Genomic DNA, 20,410 nt, shown 5'->3' with positions numbered 1-20,410 from the left:
TATCATCAAAAAAAAACAGCCAATGAGAAATCAAATTGAATATTTGTTGCAGAAGAAAAAATAAAACTTCCCTTTTAAATTCTGATTTGAGATCAAATATTCAGAGCAGATGACATCCAGGAAGCAACCCTTGCAACATAGATCTGGAAAAATTCCTCGTAAGTACATGATGCCTGTTGTTTTGTTGTTGCTGTTTTTAAAGTGAATGGCAGCTCTGCTCAAAAACGTTTAAAACTATTTCAAATAAATGAAACCAATATTCTGAAGCATACTGAGAAAAAAACCTAAAACGCTGAAAATATCCTCAATACTGATTCATACTATTTCTTAAAATAGAATTTTCTATTATTTGACAAGTTCCAACCCTCTTAATACTCTACACAAAAAGTAAATTTAAAATGGAAAACAGTCCTGAAGAACAGGCACAAAAGTGAGAACAGACTCTGAGCACAGGAATCCAGGGTTTTCACTCTGAGCACAGGAATCCAGGGTTTTCACTCTGAGCACAGGAGTCCACGGTTTTCACTCCGAGCACAAGAATCCAGAGTTTTCACTCCGAGCACAGGAGTCCAGAGTTTTCACTCCGAGCACAGGAATCCAGGGTTTTCGCTCTGAGCACAGGAGTCCACGGTTTTCGCTCTGAGCACAGGAGTCCACGGTTTTCGCTCTGAGCACAGGAATCCAGGGTTTTCGCTCTGAGCACATTCGCTCTGAGCACAGGAATCCAGGGTTTTCGCTCTGAGCACAGGAACCCAGGGTTTTCACTCTGAGCACAGGAATCCAGGGTTTTCACTCTGAGCACAGGAATTCAGGGTTTTCACTTTCTTGTTTTTTTCTTATCTGCATTTTCTAATAAATCTACAACCAACATAAATTGTTTATAGTTTAACAAAGTATTCTTAATTTTAAAACTAGTGCGAGGTATCAAAGGAGAAAATCTCATTTAAAAATATAATTAATGTCGACTGTAAGGAAGGCATTGTGCATGCCCGATGCTGAGAAGAGTGCAAACATGAATAAAATCTCATTCCTTCTTTCAAAGCCTTTACCCCTCCACTGCAGTCATGATTAGAGAATAACAGTAACAACAGTAGATAGCATTTATCCCCAGACCACTGAGTAAGGAAAAGGCACTTGTAAACACTTCTAATCTTTACACTCATTTCACCAGTGGGAAATTATCTCGCTTTCACAGGTAAGGAAACCAAGCCTGGGAGAAATGAAACTGTTTGCACAGAGTTTGCATGTGGCCAAATTAGCATTCTTTTCATTCCTTTATGTTTGGTAAAATATTCCCTTTAAAAGAGTAACCTGTGTGCCAAACAAGGGATAAATGCTCCAAAGGATTACTTGACATTCAAACCAGACATTATTTTCCTTCAGGGACATCGCTATGAACACACATTAGTTTTCCCAGTCACGTGCAGTCAGGTTGGCCACAGAGAGTTCAGAGGATGGAATACGCCACATAACAAAACGGATTACACTGATTTCAACAAGGGAGTTAAGAGTGGGGAAAATCAAGTGTCTAATTTCAAGCTGAGGAACAAAACTTTCATTATCTAGCTCAAATACAAATACTATAAACACCATTTTAAACACAGATATGTTATACTTTTCAGGAACTTTCCAATCCATTGTCTCATTGATTCTTGAAAAGTAAACCTATAAACATGTAAAATGATTGTTGATTGAATCAATCAAGTTACTTAACAAAGGACACCTAGCAAGTCAGTGGAAAACCTAAAACAGGAATTTAGTGCCCTTCCAGCCACAAGGCTGCCTGCACATCCACACCACAGGCTCCGTGCACAGGTGGGACACACTCGCACCACAGGCTCCCTGCACAGGTGGGACACACCCACACGAGAGGCTCTGTGCACAGGCGGGACACATCTGTATAAGAGGCTCTGGACGGGGGGCATGAAATAGCTACACCAGAGGCTCCGTGCACTGGGGGACACACCCACACCAGAGGCTCCATGCACAGGCGGGACACACCCACACAAAAGGCTCTGTGCACAGGCAGGGCACATCTGCATGGGAGGCTCACTGCACCGGGTTGGCGGGGCGAGGGGTGTGGTGGGTGGCGCGGGAAACATCCACACCAGGGGCTCCATGCACGGGCAGGACACACCGCACCAGAGGCTCCGTGCACAGGCGGGACACACCCACACCAGAGGCTCCGTGCACCAGCAGGATACACCCGCACCAGGGGCTCTGTGCATGGGCGGGATACACCCACACTAGAGGCTCCGTGCACGAGCGGGACACACTCACACCAGAGGCTCCGTGCACGGGGGGGACACACCCACACAAGAGGCTCCATGCACGGGCAGGATACACCTGCACCAGAGGCTCTGGGCACAGGCAGGATATACCCACACCAGAGGCTCCGTGCACGAGCGGGACACACCACACCAGAGGCTCCGTGCACAGGCAGGACACATCTATCTGCATGAGAGGCTCACTGCACAGTGGGGACACATCCACACCAGAGGCTCCGTGCACAGGCAGGACACATCTGCATGAGAGGCTCACTGCACAGTGGGGACACATCCACACCAGAGGCTCTGTGCATGGGCAGGACACAGCTCACACGTGTTCCCCTCCCCCGTAATATGGTCAGAAATATTTTGCAAGTCAGCTATTTCTAATAATAAGAATAAGTAGTAACACTAAGCAGACTTTACACATATTCTCTCCTGGAGGTTGATTTTGTTATAAACGATTGGACAGACAAACTTTGAATAGAGGAGTAAACTGAGGCAATCAGGTTTTAAGGAGTGTTCCCGAAGCCACACATCCGGCAGGTACTGGAGCAGCCAAGGCCAGGCGGAGCTGATCCAAGTCCCCGAGGCGTGCAGACGCTGGCTTGGGTTAGGTTAACCTCCCCAAGTGTCATCAGGACTCACGTCCTTTGCAGAGTGCTGAGCTGTCTAGGAAAACTAAAGACTAAATAAATGAAACTTGACACACTCAGACAAAAATCACTGTCATTACTTAGTCATCTACCAACTCAGGATGAGAACTCAGTCCTGCTGAGGACAGAGCTATTGCTGATGGCAGGGAAAGCAGCACTTCTAGGAGGAAGCACCTTCCACTGCCAGGTGGGGTCCCCGGCCCAGCTATACATCTGCTTTCCCCAGGGCTGTGAGCCCCCCACTCCCTCGCCCTTGCCAGGCAAGCACATCCATCCTTAGCTTCATGGCTGGTATCTGAAGGTGCAGCTTTTATGACTGCCTGGAAAACCTAAGTGAGTGACTACAGATGTAGCTGGCAGATAATTCATACGCGTTTTCCAGGTTTTCCAGGCAGTCATAAAAGCTGCACCTTCAGACGCCAGCCACGCGCTGCCCTAGAGCGCTTTTTACTCCTGGTTCTTATCTGCCTTTCCCGAGGATCCATCCACCTATGTGAAAGGCCATGATTATGCTTCTTTCCTCCAAGTTTGTTTTCTAACTCTGGAAAACAGAGTTACGGTGTATGACAGAGGCATAAAAGTTATATTCCTAAAAAGCACCTGACAAGATTTGGGGATCCGTGGATTCTCTTGTTAGGTCTGTCTTCAGAATAGAAAATGCAAAACTACAGCGTTTGTTGTTGATACAAACCTTTCTTTCAACATCTTCACAAAGCCTTGCATCTTCTTTATCCTAGTATTAAAAAATAAATATAGGAATCAACTATCGCAAGACGCATGTTGTATAATAAATCCTTTATCTCCTCCGCCTCTACTCAGCTTCTCGGGGAGGTCAAATTCTTTCTCATACACGTCATTCAGGAGCTTGGTGTAAAGCCTCAAGCCTCATCCGCACTACCGACTCGCTGCTCTGTTCCTCCTACTTCCTTCCATTTTGTTCCCCATTCTAAATTCTTTGTTTTTATGCACCTCTTTTTGATCATTCTTATGCAAAAGGCAGCGTGTCATACCTGTATTCTCTGTTGCACTTTGATTTTTTTTTTCACTTAATATAACATCTTGGAGCTCCCATCCTTCTGTTATATGAGTCTATCTAATTATTTTCACAGCTGTATTGTATTCCATTCTATTGGTAAAACATAAGTTAATCAACCAACCCTGTAGATGAACATTGCATTTGTTTCTATTAATAGTCATTAATATATTGTAATATGTTAATATTTGTTATATTAATATAACAATATAACAATTCTCTTGGAGGAAGAAAAAATCATCACCCCAAAATCAGAGTCAATCTCCCTCTCTCTCTTCCTGTCCCTCTCTCTCTTTATTGAATATTAATATAACAAATATTAATAGTTGTTAATTAATATATTTGTAAGATATTCCTAGCTATCATAATAATGGTCAAGAAAAGTGCAGAAGATATTCGTAGCTATGATAAAATGGTTTTAAAAAGTACAAATTTAATTTTAATAGAAAGAGCAAAAGCTCTTTTCCAAAGGGCTGCATTGATTTATACATGGCCCTAATAAGAAGCATTGCTGCTTTTCTGCATCTATATTAACATAAAAATACAGCATTCAATTATCTGCAAGAGGGATATTGTAAAACAAATCCCTAATCTAGATTTATTAAGCACTCGACATTGTCAGTCTGATTTAACAACAAAAAAAACCTCATTTTTATTATTTGCATTTCTTTAATTAGGAATGATATGGACATATTTCCTTATGTCTTTTGGAAATTTGTATTCTTCTTTGTGAATTTCTCATTTGTCTTATTTGCCTTTCTTTTTATTGGGCTTTGTGTTAATGATTTATGAGACTTGTGTAAATCAAGAAAATTTGATTTGTATTGCAAACATTTTCTTCCTTATTTTGTTTAGCTTTTGACTTTATGAAATTTTCCAAAGAGAAAAGTTTGATATTCATGTAGATAAACATCAAGGCTTTGGGGATAATTACTTCTTCTGCTACAGCCTTTTGAGACTCACTGAACATCCACCTTCATCTTTAGTCCCCTCTACCGGGGCCACGCTCAGCTCCTGCTTGGCCACACTCCAGCCTCAGGCCAGAGGCCTTGCGATGCCCCCACGCTACCTCCACTGCCACTTATCTTCCAGAGTCTCTATCAAGCTCAAGATCAGTTACTCCTGTGTGCAAGGTGATACGAAAGGCACTAACGATGACACCAAAATGAATTAAGTCAAGACTCTTCCTTCAGAAAATGTAAATCACTCAGAAGAGACAGTAGACGTACACAAACAGCTCTGATTAAAGCCAAACTGTGCTTTGGATGGCGTACGAAGGACAAACAAAATACTAGTGGAGGTTAGCAGGGAAAGAGATACTCCCTGGGGAAGAAGGATCCAGAGAGCCGTAAGGACGAGGCTGGCTCTGCAGCGAGCCCTGAAGTGGGTGAGAGCTGGAAAGGCAGACGTGCAGCCGGCATCAGGCACAGCTCCGGAGAGGCCAGAACGTGCACAGGACGCTCTTGGAGGAAGAGAAAATCATCACCCCAAAATCATAACCGTTCTCTAAAGCGTCCCTCCAGAGCTGGCCACAGACCGCATGGAGATAACTTCCAACGACAGAAAGCTCGTGCCATCCTTGGAGAGAGCCCTGGGTACGTGGCCTATGGATACATTTTTTGGCATTGCCATTCATACTTTCCATCTTGCTTTAGAAAGGGATTGAACCTTTTCAAAACCATGACGCATTCCTTTACAAACTTTGCAGGTAGTGTAAATTAAAAAGTGCTGCTTGCACATAAGATGTTTTAGAACCAATGAGTCCAAACAAATCAAGCACTAAGAACTGGAGAAGGCCGGGCGCCGTGGCTCACGCCTGTAATCCCAGCACTTCGGGAGGCGGAGGTGGGTGGATCATGAGGTCAGGAGATTGAGACCATCCTGGCTATCACGGTGAAACCCCGTCTCTACTAAAAACACAAAAAATTGGCCAGGTGTGGTGGCAGGTGCCTGTAGTCCCAGCTACTCGGGAGGCTGAGGCAGGAGAATGGTGTGAACCCAGGAGGTGGAGCTTGCAGTGAGCCGAGATCACGCCACTGCACTCCAGGCTGGGTGACAGAGCGAGACTCCATCTCAAAAAAAAAAAAAAAGAACTGAAGAAAATTCCAGTGTTCCAATGTTAATAACATTCCCTTTTTAAGGATGAAAAATGTTATTACAGTGCCCAATATCATCAGAATTGTAGTGACTGTAAAATTAACATGTTGAAAGTATTCTGAGGATGAGGAAGTGTCATCCAAAAGCACGGTTCTATTTTTGCTTTTGATTTTGATTGCTCCCACTTCTATGCTATTGACATACATAATTATAAAACAAATGCACCCGGGGCTGCAGCTGAGGACGATCCCATCATGACACTTGCATCTGAACAGCTCTTTCAGGCCGGGATGGTTTTGAGTGCTTCAAACGACAACACAGTTGGGGCTAGGCAAAGCAAGGAACAGGGAGTTAGCGCAGGACAGGGAGCCGGCACAGAGTTTCAGTGTGAGGAGATGAGAAGGGGTTGGAACCAGACTGTGGCCGTGACTGTGCAACACGGAGAACGTGATGAATGCTGCTGAACTGCACGTTGAAAACGGTTAAATGGCAAATTGTATTTATATATTACCACAAAAATCATTTGTATTTTACCACAAAAATAACACGTTTGTGATCAAGCATCAGAAATCTTTTCTATATATAGTAGTAATAGTTGTTTTTCTTTCCAGATGGAGTCTCTCTCTGTCACCCAGGCTGGAGTGGCACAACTGTAACTCACGGCAGCCTCAACCTCCTGTGCCCAAACAATCCTCTCACCTCAGCCTCCCAGGGAGCTGGGACTACAGGTGCACACCACTGCACCTGGCTACCTTTTTTCATTTCACTAATTTTTTGTAGCAACAGGGTCTCTAGGTTTCCCAGGCTGTTCTCAAACTCCTGGCTTCAAGCAATCCTCCTGCATTAGCCGCCCAAATTGTCAGGATTACAGGCGTGAGCCACTGTGCCTGAATAACACATATTTATAAATAAAGTTTATAATATGTCTTCTTACAACTTTGCAAGGTAATTAGCATTTGACTCCAGGATTACATATTTAAGTAACTTCATCATAGGCAACTGAAAGCAAATCCGCAGATATTTATTAAACACCTACTGTATATAAGACACTGAATGATACCTAAGTTGACAGGGCACAATCCCGGTCTTTGAGGAGGTCAAGCCAGCAATCATATGCCTAAAAATTTTAATATAATCAATATCAAATAAATGTCATATGATTAATTTGTCAAATGAACGTACAAATGAAGTGCCAAGTGAACTACAGTTCATTGAGAGCAGGGTTAGCTCACCGTGGCCTATTGGCCAGGAAGGGCTAATTGATCCCTGCTTCTTTTTAATTGTTATTACAGCTATTATAATGCATATAAAATGCTTGCTCTTCTTGAGCCCTCAAAAACGTGGGCCAAATTTTAGGGCCAATTACCTTCAACCCCATGGGTTGCTTCACATCAACAGAGTTTTGTTTCAGTCATGTTAGAAGCAAAGACGGAGCTGTTAGAACTGAAACACTTGAGCCATCCTGCACCACTTGAAGCAGTAGGTGACGCCAACGAAACAACAGTATCTACGAGGGACACAGTGTGAAGCCTGATACGGGAAATACCTCTTCCGGGAAGTTACATATAAATAACCAGCATGGTTCACTGGAAGAAGAAAACACAGCCTTTGGAATCGCTCAAAATGGGCTTCAAATTCAAGCCCCATCACCTCCTGCGTGATGCCAACAAGCTACCTAAACTCCCCATCTCATTGCTTTTAATCGTGTTTATTCTGCCTTCCTTAAAGATCGACTGTGCAGTGGAGACAGGGCCGGGTATGTGGGAATGGCTGCACAGTGCCTGGTGCACGGTGAAGCTCTGGATGTCTTCGTTTACTCCCCAGCCCTCCCTGTCCTGTCTCCCGTCATTAATGCCCAGGCAAGAGAACCAAGGTATGGCTGTCCCTGTCACCTTTTAGATCCTTGGCCCGGATACCTGAGGACTAGGTGCTTGGGTTTGCCATTGAATTCCAGTGACAGTGCTTACATTAAGAAAGACATTTTGATTCACTCTAAGAAATTAAATCTGCTACTGGCTGTTATCAAGTCACTAATACGCATGGATCCCCCCAGCAGCCTGAGTAGATTTCCGTAACAAGTCAGTTAAACACAGATGACAAATTCAACCACCAGTGTGCACAAGGGATTCAGGAGAGAGCACAAACTCACTGCAGTCAGAAGGCCTGGGTTATATTGCTATTGAAATATGCCATTCACATAATAGCATCCTCTCCTTGAGGGTAAGCAAGGTAAGCCAGTGGCTTGTTTGCCCCTCTTAGCCTAATGCTCTAAGACAAACGTCTGCACTCTCACTCCTGCTCTGAAAACACACTCTTACCCTCGACGGAGGGTGCCAAAGAAATAAAAAGCTGTCTTTGCTCTTCATCTGACAGTCTTCCCTACTTATCCAGATACAGACAGGATACCTTTCCACAATTATCCAGGAATATAAGAAAGAATGAGCTGTTTTACAAGTGTGTTCTCTTTGACTGTATGTTTTAGATCAGAAGCTGCTTTGGTGTTTTCTTAAAAACCTGAACTAACTTCCTGAGGACCCATATCCCTTCCAACAAACACCCGTTCCACGTAGTGTCAAGCGCCGGGGGTGACCTGCGTGGCTCCAGCACTCTCGCACAAGCTCCCTGGGGTCACTCCTCCCCTTTCTTCGAGGTGGCAGCCAGGAAGCTGCAGCGCAAGTTTAAGAGCAAAACAAGGTGACTCCTGGCAGGGCTGTGAGTATCCCCACCTGTTTACAGCCCTGGAGAATAAACTCAGACTGCATCTCCCAGACTTAATAAATCCGGGAGCTCATTCCACAGCCTCCTGTGCAACGATCAATTACACAGCTTCCTGACTGCGGCCAAACTTTTAAAAACAAGAGACTACCCTGAAACAAAAATAAAGATCCACAGACAGAATTCTGAAAACAAAGTCCACTTCTTAGCTAAAAATAATACATTTAAAGTAAATTCTGTTTTCCTGATACACATATTTTATGTGGATGATAAGCTGCATAATCTCAGAGAGGACCACAGACACACAGTCCCTGCATGGAGGAAGTTTCCAGGACATCCAGAGAGGAAGAAGAGCGAGCAAGAACCCACACTGCCAAGCGTCCTGCGCTGGCTTCCACTGCCATCTGCACACGGGCACCGCACACCCTCACCCTCGTGCTCCCCAGCAGGACCAGCTACTGACACCACAGCACAAACCACACCAGTCAGCGCCCCAGGTGTCCACTCCACAAAGCCACCTGCACACCGGCTGCCTTCCTTCACCTCCCTGGACATTCCCTGCTAAAAGTACCTCCAGAAACTTGCTGGGGAAAAAGTTTTTAGGTTTGTGACTAGAAGTACAGTGGAAAGTAATTAGGACAAGTGTAGATGCGATTAAAATGACTCATGTAATTGTCTGGCACAGGAAAACTGATCACGTCCACAGCTGCCTGGGAAATGCGCTCGCTTCCAATACCGTGCTGGCTTGTGTTTTGGAACCGACTTGTGATCTCAGATCCTTTCACCACCAAACGTGAGCTCTATTCAACGTGTCAGGTGCCTTAGATCCAGGCCATTAAACACAAAATAAAATGAACTCACCTTGTTGCCCTCAAAATCAGGGGTGTTCTCATGTATCTCTTCATCTTCTTTAACTATCTCAGCTTGTCTCTGGGGAGAAAATACACCGCATTTTATCAACTGCTTATGTCGAACTCCTTTAAAAAAATCAGAGAGCACGTGAAATAGTGCAGCCTTCTAGACCACTTCTATGGGTAAAGCTGGGGAAGTCACCGCAGTTTCTCCAGATACAGAATGGCACCCACTCCGCATTTCTGTGTTTGACTCCACCAGGAAAATGTCAACCTGCTTGGTAAAATTGCCGGAGAAACCTCTTTCTTATAAGGAGTGGTGTGGGTGCTCCAGAGACCTCTGGTCAGCAGGTGCTTTCGTAATTCTCGGGGCACCATAAGGACCCCATCCAGGGCCCTCTGCTCCCTGGTCAGCAGACGCCCTCCACAGCCTGCCTGCCCTCACTCCTCACATAGCAGTGGGTTCTTACTTTCCATGGTTATTTCCTAGTTTTCATGGCACACTGGCAGAAGACAAGGATCTGTCCTAATCTGTGTCCCGCAGCCCCTCTCTGCTCTTGGGGAAAAGCATGTGGTTCTGTGGCCAAAGAAAAGACTCTCCAGGACCAACTTCTTTTATATTTCTGTAGCAGTCAGGGCAGGCTGATGAGGCTGCAATAACAAGGCAACCAAGCATGCGTGCTGCACAGGCATGGCAGCTGGCCAGGGGGTGTCCCATCCCCACAGCCACTCAGGAAACCCACTGATGGAGGCCCCGGCACCTCCTGTTTCCTGACTGCAAAGGAAGAGAAGATGCAGTGTGGGAAATCACACGCTGGCTGTTCATGCACCTGCCTGGAACCACTCACCTGTCATCAGGGAAGGCGGGTGGCATCACCACCCTGAGTCAAAGTGGGTAGAGAAGTGCATTCTCACTGTGTGACCAGAGCAAAAGAACTGCCATTAGTAATGAGCCATAAAGACCCAACGGCTCCTGCCAGCTGACCTTGAATGTGCAAGAACAGGGTTCTGTGGCGAGGCAGACATGTAGGTATGTCTTCGGTATGGCCAACCCCATCAGCCCAGACCTCAGACCTTCTGAAAACTCAGACCAAGCCTGTGTGAGCATTATCTTCCTATAGCTTATGTAGAAAAGCAGTCTCAATGATTAAAACTCTATGGGGAGTGCTCAAACCATGTAAAAAAAATAAGCTTTGTAAGAACACATTATTTTAAAAAATCAACATAATGTCAATCAAAAACATGTTATTTTAAAGAATAGTCGATGTGACATCAATCATTGATTGATTCATTTATTCAGCAGGTATATAGAGGACACCCACCGTACTGAATACTACAATGCCAGAAGACACAAGTGATTATGAGTACAAACAAACAAGGCCCTCAAGAAGTTGAGAGTCTTATAGGGAAGACAGATATTAATTAGTCACACAAACAAAACGACTGTGACAGGTGCTACAAGGAGAGGTACATGGAACAGAAAGAGAATGTAATAGTATTTAACATATATGGGACAGCAACAAAGATATCCTCTAGTAATTGACTATTAATGTAAAATCTGAAGGATGAACCAATGTTGATATATAAAAACAGATGGAAAAACATGCCTGGCGCACGGACCAGCATGTGCACAGCCCTGTTGTGGGAAGAAGCGCTGAGCTTCAGACTTGCTGGGGGTCAGTGCATGAAAAGCAGAAGTGACAGCAGCAATCTAACCAAAAGAGGATGCTAAGTGGGACCAGAGCGATGGTAACACAGGCAGAGAGGGATGCAGAGATTCCAGACACATTTAGGAGGTAAAACTGCAGAGTCCAAGGTGATCTGGAGACAGAAGGGTTGAAGAGGTCAGTCTCAGGAATACCTCTTCAGTTTCCCTTTTGTCTTACTGAATGGATCGGGGTGTCATTCATGCACAGATACAGGAAGAGAAGAAGGTTTGAGGACAGGGGAAGGAGACCATGAGTTGCGTTCTCACTCTGCTGAGCTTCAGTGTCTTAGGACATCTACAGGAGGTGTTAATTCAGCAGATGTGCATATGCTCCTGGAGGTCACACACACTGACGCTGGCATGATACAGAATTTTATATCACATAGAGAGGACATCCAGAGTGAGAGGAGAAGATGCCCTACCCCTCATCCTTGCTGAACACCAGCATCTGATGGCCAGTGAAATGACCAGAAGCCTAAGAGAAGGACAATGAATGGCCAGAGGGAAAAGAGAAGTCAGGAGTCTCGTTTGACGAGATTCTCTTGCGAAAGGAAGAGAGCATTGCAAGGAAAACAGAGTGGTCAGGAGCGCCAATGGGCAGTGAAGGTCCTGTGCGACAAGAACTGGGGAATGTGTTGGGTTTGGTGGCACGGAGCGGAAGAGCTGTTTTGTGCCACTACGGGCAGAAGCCTGAAGAGATAAAGAAGAGGGGAGAAGATGGAGAAAGTGAGGAGACGCCACTCCCTGCAGACCAGCTCCACACATGAGGGGACAGAGACATGCTCAAAGAGGACTGAGACCAAGAAAGAGTTGTTTTTACTCATAACAAGAGTGCTTTCAGCATGCTCATATGCCAGCCAGAAGGACTTGGGCATGGGAGAAGCTGAAGACACCAAGGAGGGAGAGAGAATTATTAAGCAGTTGATGACATACAGTCCTGAGAGGCTCCGAGCGGGACAGGACCCAGCGTCTGGGAGGAGGGGAGATACGGGCAGGAGAGGACGGACTTCTCCTTCTGTGATGAAGAAGGGGCAGATGGCACAGATTAAACATCCTGTACCCTGACAGCTGCCTAGCCCACAGCCACAGCTGCCTAGCTCAGAGCCACTCCCTACCTTGTTCCTCACCAAAAAAATAAAAACATTCAGCCAGGCGCGGTGGCTCATGCCTGTAATCCCAGCACTTTGGGAGGCTGAGGCAGGTGAACCACCTGAGGTCCAGAGTTCGAGACCAGCCTGACTAACATGGTGAAACGCCGTCTCTACGAAATACAAAAAATTAGTCAGGCATGGTGGTGCATGCCTGTAATTCCAGCTACTTGGGAGGCTGAGGCAGGAGAATCGCTTGAACTGGGAGGCAGAGGTTGCAGTGAGCTGAGATTGTGCCACTGTACTCCACCCCGGGCAACAAGAGCAACACTCCATCTCAAAAAACAAAAAATCAAAAATTCAAACTTTTTTCAAATACTATTCATACATTTCAGGGGAGCCTGAATCCCTTTCCAGACACGAAAAGTAAAGGCTGATTCCTCTAAACCGCCCAAGGTCAATCACCTCTCCCTGGCTAGGGACAAGACAGGCATAGACACGTGGCAGCTTTCAGAGGGGCCCCTGGGAAAGCCTTTCCTCACTGTTTAAATGGTGCAGTCTCTCTACTCTTCCCAGCATTCTATGTCTCAGTGTGCCAGCCACAGCAGAGACTGCCGCCTTGAGATCATGAGGAGACAAGCCCAAGGACAAAGGTGAAGGCTCAGAGGGAGGCGGTGGAAGAATGGGGTGCCCGGCCATTCCCCGAGGCTCGAAGGGGCCAACCCCAGAGCCTCTCCCACACAGAAGGCTTGAGTCCTTCTGTTACGTGGCCTAATAGACGTTCCTGACTGTTTAAACCACTTCTCTTGAAGTTTCCCATTCCTTATAACCAAACATCCTTACAGATACAGTAGCTAATTATACTTTTTATTCATTAAAGCCAACACCCCAAGGATCTGGGTGGCCTCCGTCTGACTTACTCTACACAGATAAAAGTGCCAAAGCCTAAAGCTTCATTAGGTTTTTTCCAATTAAACAATTCACAGATTACCCAAGTTTAGATTGACCTTCTCCTAATTAGTCCCAATTATTTTGGTTTCTCTTTGGTTGGTGGCTTATTCTTATCTCTTTCTCTGGAGGGAAATGCATTACACCCCTGGGAGGCACAGTGCAGAGGGCACTGCCCTAGTTGCTATTTGAGAATCCAAGGAAAGGTACTCTCCTTTTGCACTGACTCTTTGAGACTGTCTAAAAATAACCGGATTTTAGAAGAGTAGAAATGGACCCAGTCCTTTGTGATTTCAGTCAAACCATGCTTCTCGCTCATCAGCTGAAGACCTGGGGTTTGCACAGCCTACTTACCACCTGGGGAAGGATGAAGCAGCCTGCTCTACTAAAATGGAATTTGCCATGTTCAGAGGGAATTCTAGACTATTTCCCCAAGAAAGGAATCACAGGTGAGTGTCCTGGACCTGGCAGGGTTTCCAATTGTACACATTTGCCCACCTTCTTAAAGTAGTTACAAAACTAAATATAATCTTATCACTGGAAGAAGACCTTGCTTTTGTAAAAATGTAGTACTTAAATCAGAATTTCAACATTAATGTTTTAATACCTGGGTGCCATTTTTTGCACAGATTGTAAGAAAATTGTTCCTTAACATTGGGGTAAAATGACTCGAGACTTTAGTGTAAAAATTCACTGCTCTCTGAGAATGAAAGCTTATCAGGCAGCAGGCACGCAGGCCATGCACCCCCGTCCATCTACAAATTCCCTCTGCTGATGGAGATGGTGGGGGAGGGGTGGATGCCAAGGGGTTACATTATCTGCTATTATAACCAAAAATAAAAAAAAGTTTGAAAATAAATTATAATTTCTTAAAAATAAAAACCCAAGAAAGGAGGGAATGCAGCCTAAGAGGGAAAAAAACAGGGGGTCATTAAAGACTGGCGATAATTCATGCCACAACCCAGTGAATCGCCTTCTCTCTGACAGCTGGCCACACCCCACATCTTCCACCCCGACACCCTGTCCCTCTTGCTCCCATTGCAATTCCCACAAGCTAAGCCTTCCGTCCTATTCACAACCACTTAGTTCAGGACAAATGAGTTTCAGTGACTCTGAAGCTTCCCACTTTTATGACCCAGGTAACTGAGATCACTGGATTAACTCAAGGTACCGCTTCCCTAATGCAGAACCCCAATCTTGATTCTCTCATGAGCCACAGATGAGCACCCACAGAACTCTGTGAGGGTCTCCATGTCAAGTTTGTGCTACAAGAATGAGCTTTCAAAACAGCCAGGAGCCTTGAGACGCCAGTGTGAACCTCCCAACACCTGCCCATAAGCCAGGGGCTCTGCAGAAATCCCTGTGTCCGTTGATAGAGACCCAAGTGACAAAAGCTGGAGGACAGAAAAGTGACTTGTATGATTAAAAGTAGGTGTTGTTTTATGAGTAAATTAATAAGAAAACAATTAAAGGCTGAACAAGAAAAACAAGAACATTCTAGAAATCCAAGCACAGGTCAAAATGCACAATGAACAGTCATCTTGCACTGTCAGGAAGACCAACACCCAACACCACCAACGACCTGGCTTCCCAGCTAAGCCTCCGACCCTCTCTGCCCACATTCGGTGAGGCCATGCTCCATTCTGTCCTCCCCTGCACAGCTATGAGATGTTCTGGAACCGACTAACAAGTACTGGGAGAAGCTCCTAGACACTGGAATAAAGGAAAGGTGACAGGAAAGCGGGCTGCGGAATCAAAGTCTTATTTATCATCACAAATCACAAAGATCACATGAGGCCCCTCCACAGGGGCCAAGGATGGGCTCCATCCTTCATTTCTCCAAACCTGACAATGGGAGTTTAGTGACAGATACTGAAGGTGTCACAGGAAAATCGAAGCGTCCTCCCACACTGGACATCCTCCAGGGATGCTCGGATGCTGTGCTGTTAGTGTCACTGACCACGAAGCGATGGCCTGGGATTTGGAGGACTCTGCGTTCATGAGGTTCCCTTCTTCAACCTAGAAGGCTTGACTCCAAATTCATACATTTACTAGTCGGGATGTTATATTTTGTAATATTTTATCTTTATGGTGGCACTACACTGGAGAAAGCATAATACTGCAGACACAGTGAGAAACAGCATGTGAGACGCTCAGGCTAACCCACAAAGTTAAAATCAATTACTCAAAAACAGGAGACAGTATTCCAGATTACTAAAGAAGTCAGCACCATGAAGGCATAATATTAGGGCCAAACCGTCCTTCACTAATGGCCTGGGATGTTCTCACGACACGGATATATGCACCTTCCCTGTGTCCATTGGGATGCCAGTCACCCTGACTCAGGGCCAAGAGCCTGCCCAGCAGGCAGCACAGGCACAGAGTGGGACTGGGCAGCCAGCCACCCTCACGCAAGTTCTCCAGGCTTGGCCCACTCGGACGCAGCCACCCACCCGGTCCATGACTGTCCCAGGAACAGAGGGTCTGCACCAACCACATCCTACGTTCCTGCTCCACGGGAAAGAAGGAGGTCCTTGGACAACCGTACACAGGCAAGGCCTCAATTGTGTGTCACGAAGAGTCCCAGCAAGAAAAGGTTCGTGGGGAAATAATCAGAATTAACCAAAAGCTTATATATAATTATAACTCTAAGACTTCTCTGAAACAATACACTCATGTGCACCATGATTCCCCCAAGGAGAGATATGAGAGCGGCGCTTCCCATGTGTGCATTTTCAAAGATGCAGAACGCGATTTGGGCAGCACCGCTCTGTCTACATGGCCTGAGCTTCATGCCTTGCCTCTGTTGATCAAGCGCATGGGATTTTCTTGTATCCACTTCTGGCAGATTTCATAAGCCTTTGTGAAACACCCACTGCGCGTCAGGACCCGGCGAGTGGGAGACAAGGTGAGGTAACATCCTCCCTGGGTGTGCTGTGCAGGAAGGGTCCTCCTGGGACTCAGCTGTCCCCAGCATCCCAGCTGACAGCCGCTCTTTCTGCCCTCGCCACGAGCGGAGGATGCAGAGGGAGGATGGGTGACCTAGCTCACCCTCGGGGGGGTCTTCCTGTCCACAGACAATGGCTGAGAGTCTGTTTCTATGTTGCTCAAAGCCACAGGACTTGTGCTAATATTGTCGCCTGACAGCAAGAAAGTTCCATTCGCTGAGACTTCGCCCTACCTGGCGTGGAAAATTGCTGCACAGAAAACTCTTTCTGGAAGCCCCTCCTCCCCCACGGCTGGTGGGTGGAGCGTCCCAGGGACCTGCTGGCCCTCTTCCCTCCTCTCACTTCACATTAGTGCGGGGTGACCAAATTCACTCCACTGCCTCAAAGACGACAGAAATCAGAATCACCAGCAACCAAAACTTATGAATATGCTTATTACACGCAAAGTTATGACAACAGTGTTTGTCATATGAGGATTCTGCCTGTGTTGAAAACTTGTGTTGGACACAGTCTACCACCCAGAAAGCCACAGTAACATCCCAGTGACAAGGGTACATTTGGCATACAAGTAACAGCCTAAAATGTCCTAGTTTCCTTATCACTAGAAAACTCCTTAAATGGGCAATACGAAATATTTTAACTGTTAGTTTGGATTTGCAAAGAAAATGAAATCTTTTTGTCACTTTTGACATGTCAAGGAAAAGAGAAAACAATATTACTAGAAATTTAGAAAATATGACAGGACTCACAGGCAAGATGCTCAAAATGCCAAGAGCGGAAGTGGAAAGCTAGAATACTGAGATGCAGTCTGTAATATTTTTCAAATGTGTCACAGAAAATAAGAAATACAGCAGAAGTTAAAAAACAAAGTGCCAAAGTTAAGAGTGATCCATTCAGAGAAAGGAGTGGAAAAGTTGGCTGGATACCAGGATTTGGTGCTTTATAATTCCAGGAGCAAGGGTGGAACCTCATCTATTTTAGAGAAATAAAAATGGAACTCTAATGCTAATATTGACCTTTCAGAGAATATACATTCTTTGCTCAAAAACTAAGAATTAGAAATGTACTTGTTTTGCCTTCTGGTGGGTAGTGAAGACAAAGCATGCATTTTAGGAGATCATTGAGCACAATCTGCCATTTGCCCGAGTGCTGGAGACTCACTCAGGTGTGCAGCTGGGATGCAACCCTGGCCTGACCCCACCTCTTCTCAGAACCCTGCTCCCTACTCCTCCCTGAGGCCAGGAGGAGGGAACAGTGCCCCAGCGTCCACCAATGCACCAGTGCTGGCCGCACACTCAGGCCACACACAGACCTGCACAGAGACAGCATCCCCATCTATGGATAAGGAAACAGAGGCTCAGGGTTTCATAATCATGCCATCTGATCACACTGTTTACTCCAATATTCAGTCATCATTTCATAAAAAAACTACTAAGTCCTCCTCCATGCCGGGAATTCTGCGAGGTACAGGGCCCAACAGTGAGCGAGGCAGCCAGCCCCTTTCTTTATGGAGTCAGTAGCTTAGTGAGGGGACAGACACAATCATCAAATAATGATGAAGCCAAATTTGCAGTCACACACAGTGAAGTGTTAAAAGGCGTCTCTCCAGCAGAAGCTGTGGGGGAGACGGGAAGACAGGAAAATGCTTGAGACAGGATGTGAGATGAGCAGTCTCTAACTAGGAGGAACACAGAACATTCTAGAGTCCAGAGAGAATTTGCAGGGAGAGGGTGAAGGATGACGCTGAGGCAAGTCAGGTGACGGAATGGAGTGAAGACGGCATGGACATCGGACCCCGGATACCCACCTGGTCCACAGGCACCTCCAGCTGCACATTGTGCTCCTCTTTGACGTCCTGCGCCCCTTGGGTTTCCTTGCTAGGAGTCGGTGCTTTATACACGTCACCTTCTGGGGAAAATCACACGGACAAACTTTTGAAACCCATGGGGAAGCTGGAGTCCACTGCATATTTCCTGACCCAAACCCAAGTTACGAAGTCAGGCATCCTGGAGCTTCGGGCAGGCCACCTGGTCTGGGGTCCCAGACCCCGTCCGCCTCATCCCGTTTCCCTCTCGCCCTTCCTGTTTCCATCTGCCAAGGTGCTCAGCGTGGTGGCCTCCATTTTAGCCCCGTCTGCTTTTGTCTCTGTCTCCATGAAGGTCCTGGACCCTGAAAGTCATGCGATTGCTGTGCCCACCACGGTAGCCACTCCACGAGATGAAGCGCAGGGAAGGCCTGTGTCCACCAAGCCTGGGTCCAGTTAATTCCGTTAGAAATAAATACATGCAAAGCAACCCCACTGCACCGCAGAGTAATAGAATAAACTTTAAGAGAATGCAGCTTCGCCTGTAATCCCAGCACTTTGGGAGACTGAGGTGGGTGGATCACGAGGTCAGGAGATTGAGACCATCCTGGCTAACATGCTGAAACTCCGTCTCTACTAAACATACAAAAAATTAGCCGGGCGCTGTGGCGGGCGCCTGTGGTCCCAGCTACTCGGAGAGGCTGAGGCAGGAGAATGGCGGGAACCCGGGAGGCGGAGCTTGCAGTGAGCCGAGATCAAAAAAAAAAAAAAAAAAGAAAGAAAGAGAATGCAGCTTCAGCCAGATGCAGTGGCTCACGCCTGTAATCCCAACACTTTGGGAGGCCTGAGGTCAGGAGTTTGAGACTGGCCTAGCCAACATGGTGAAACCCGTCTCTATTAAAAAATACAAAAACTAGCCAGACATGGTGGTGGATGCCTGTAATCCCAGCTACTCAGGAGGCAGAGGCAGGAGAATTACTTGAATCCGGGAGGCAGAGGTTGCAGTGAGTGGAGATCATGCCATTGCACTCCAGCCTGGGTGACAAGAGCCAAATTCCATCTCAAATACAAAAAATAAAAAAAAGAAAGGAAATGCAGCTTCCCTGCCTCTTATTTAACAATAGGGTTCAAACAACCAGGTGCTAAAGTTGTGCACCGTGAGGTAGTCAACTTAATGGATTGCTAGAAATCATTTTAATTAGCAACACAATTGGATACATCGAACACTTATAAAATCCCAAGATTCTTGAAAAGTTTATTCTCATCCTGATCGAAGCAACAGGTGACAGCAGAAGAGAAAGAGAAGTCAGCCAGCCGGTTCCTTCAACATCCAAAAAGAGAAGAAGTCAGCCGGCTGGTTCCTTCAATGTCCGAAAAGATAGGACTGTGGCCACTGGCAAGCTCCATCATCCAAAACCAGAAACTAATTGCAGCCCCATTCATTTCTCTGGCCAAGAGTCCTGGACCTACCTCACCCGTCACCTGGCCCATTCTTGACCTTCTCCCCCTTCCCAGCCCTCAGCCCGAGGAAAACCGTCCCCAGGGTCCTGAACTGAGCCAGAGGGGTCCCTACTCTCGTGGGTGACAGGTTGGAAGGTGAGAGAAGGGGGTGGAGAAGTGGCATTCACTGGAAGCCCACTGTGTCCCAGGCATTTGATATTTAAAGCTCGTAGCAATCCCCAAACAAACTTACTATGCCTATGGTCAGTAAGGAATTGGCCCACAGTTCCATGGTCAGTGAGGGCCACAGCTAGGATCTGAACTCCAAAGCCACATCCTAGCACCAGGCTGCCTCCCAGATGGAAGGCCTGTGTGCTGGACAGCCCCAGCTACTTGTGTGGGATGTACATTGCCAAGGAAGAGGTTTTATACACGGTGATCAAATTTTCTATTGCTCTTGATATATAGTCATATGTCAGGTAGAGTGAGTTCAGCAGGCTTTGGTCTGAGAGCCACCTGTCCACTCTCCTGCCTACATGCTCACACACCTGTCTCGTAGCCTCGTAACCCCATACCCCTAACCATAACCCTAACCCTACATGCATGAGCACGTAGGCCACACTCCCACCTATGTACTCATGCACCTGCCTCACCTCCCCATGGCCCGTGCATTCACTGTGGAGTGGGAAGGGCCCGGAGGGGAAAGGACCACGGGGGAAGCTCTAGGGGATATCCAGATTTATAGCTGAGAAGTAGAGAGAGGAGCAGCAGGGGGAGCTAAGAGATCGTCAGAGTGCAAAGAGGACAAAACCTGAGAGGTGTTAGAAGGCAGCAGAAGCCACGGGGGCCTGGGCA

General features: G+C 46.4%; 1 protein-coding gene across 5 annotated transcripts in view; it reads right to left on the bottom strand.

Annotated features, from left to right (window-relative positions):
• The window catches only part of DCDC2C (doublecortin domain containing 2C), a 139,958-nt gene that overhangs the window by 50,137 nt on the left and 69,411 nt on the right, over positions 1-20,410 (bottom strand). For 4 of the 5 annotated variants that reach the window (XM_032172119.2, XM_058426792.1, XM_058426794.1 and 1 more), the window contains 3 exons: positions 18,119-18,219; positions 9,630-9,698; positions 3,615-3,656 (listed from right to left, as the gene is read on the bottom strand). In XM_032172119.2, the coding sequence (XP_032028010.1) occupies positions 3,615-3,656; positions 9,630-9,698; positions 18,119-18,219 (212 nt within the window). The remainder of the gene's footprint in view (positions 1-3,614; positions 3,657-9,629; positions 9,699-18,118; positions 18,220-20,410) is intronic. The other variant, XM_058426793.1, reaches the window with a different exon arrangement.

This window comes from Hylobates moloch, unplaced genomic scaffold, assembly GCF_009828535.3.
Source record: "Hylobates moloch isolate HMO894 unplaced genomic scaffold, HMol_V3 SCAFFOLD_13, whole genome shotgun sequence".
In the NCBI taxonomy this organism is placed as follows: Eukaryota; Metazoa; Chordata; class Mammalia; order Primates; family Hylobatidae; genus Hylobates; species Hylobates moloch.
The sequence above is the reverse complement of the archived record's forward strand: the minus strand, read 5'-3'. Positions and strand labels throughout refer to the sequence as shown.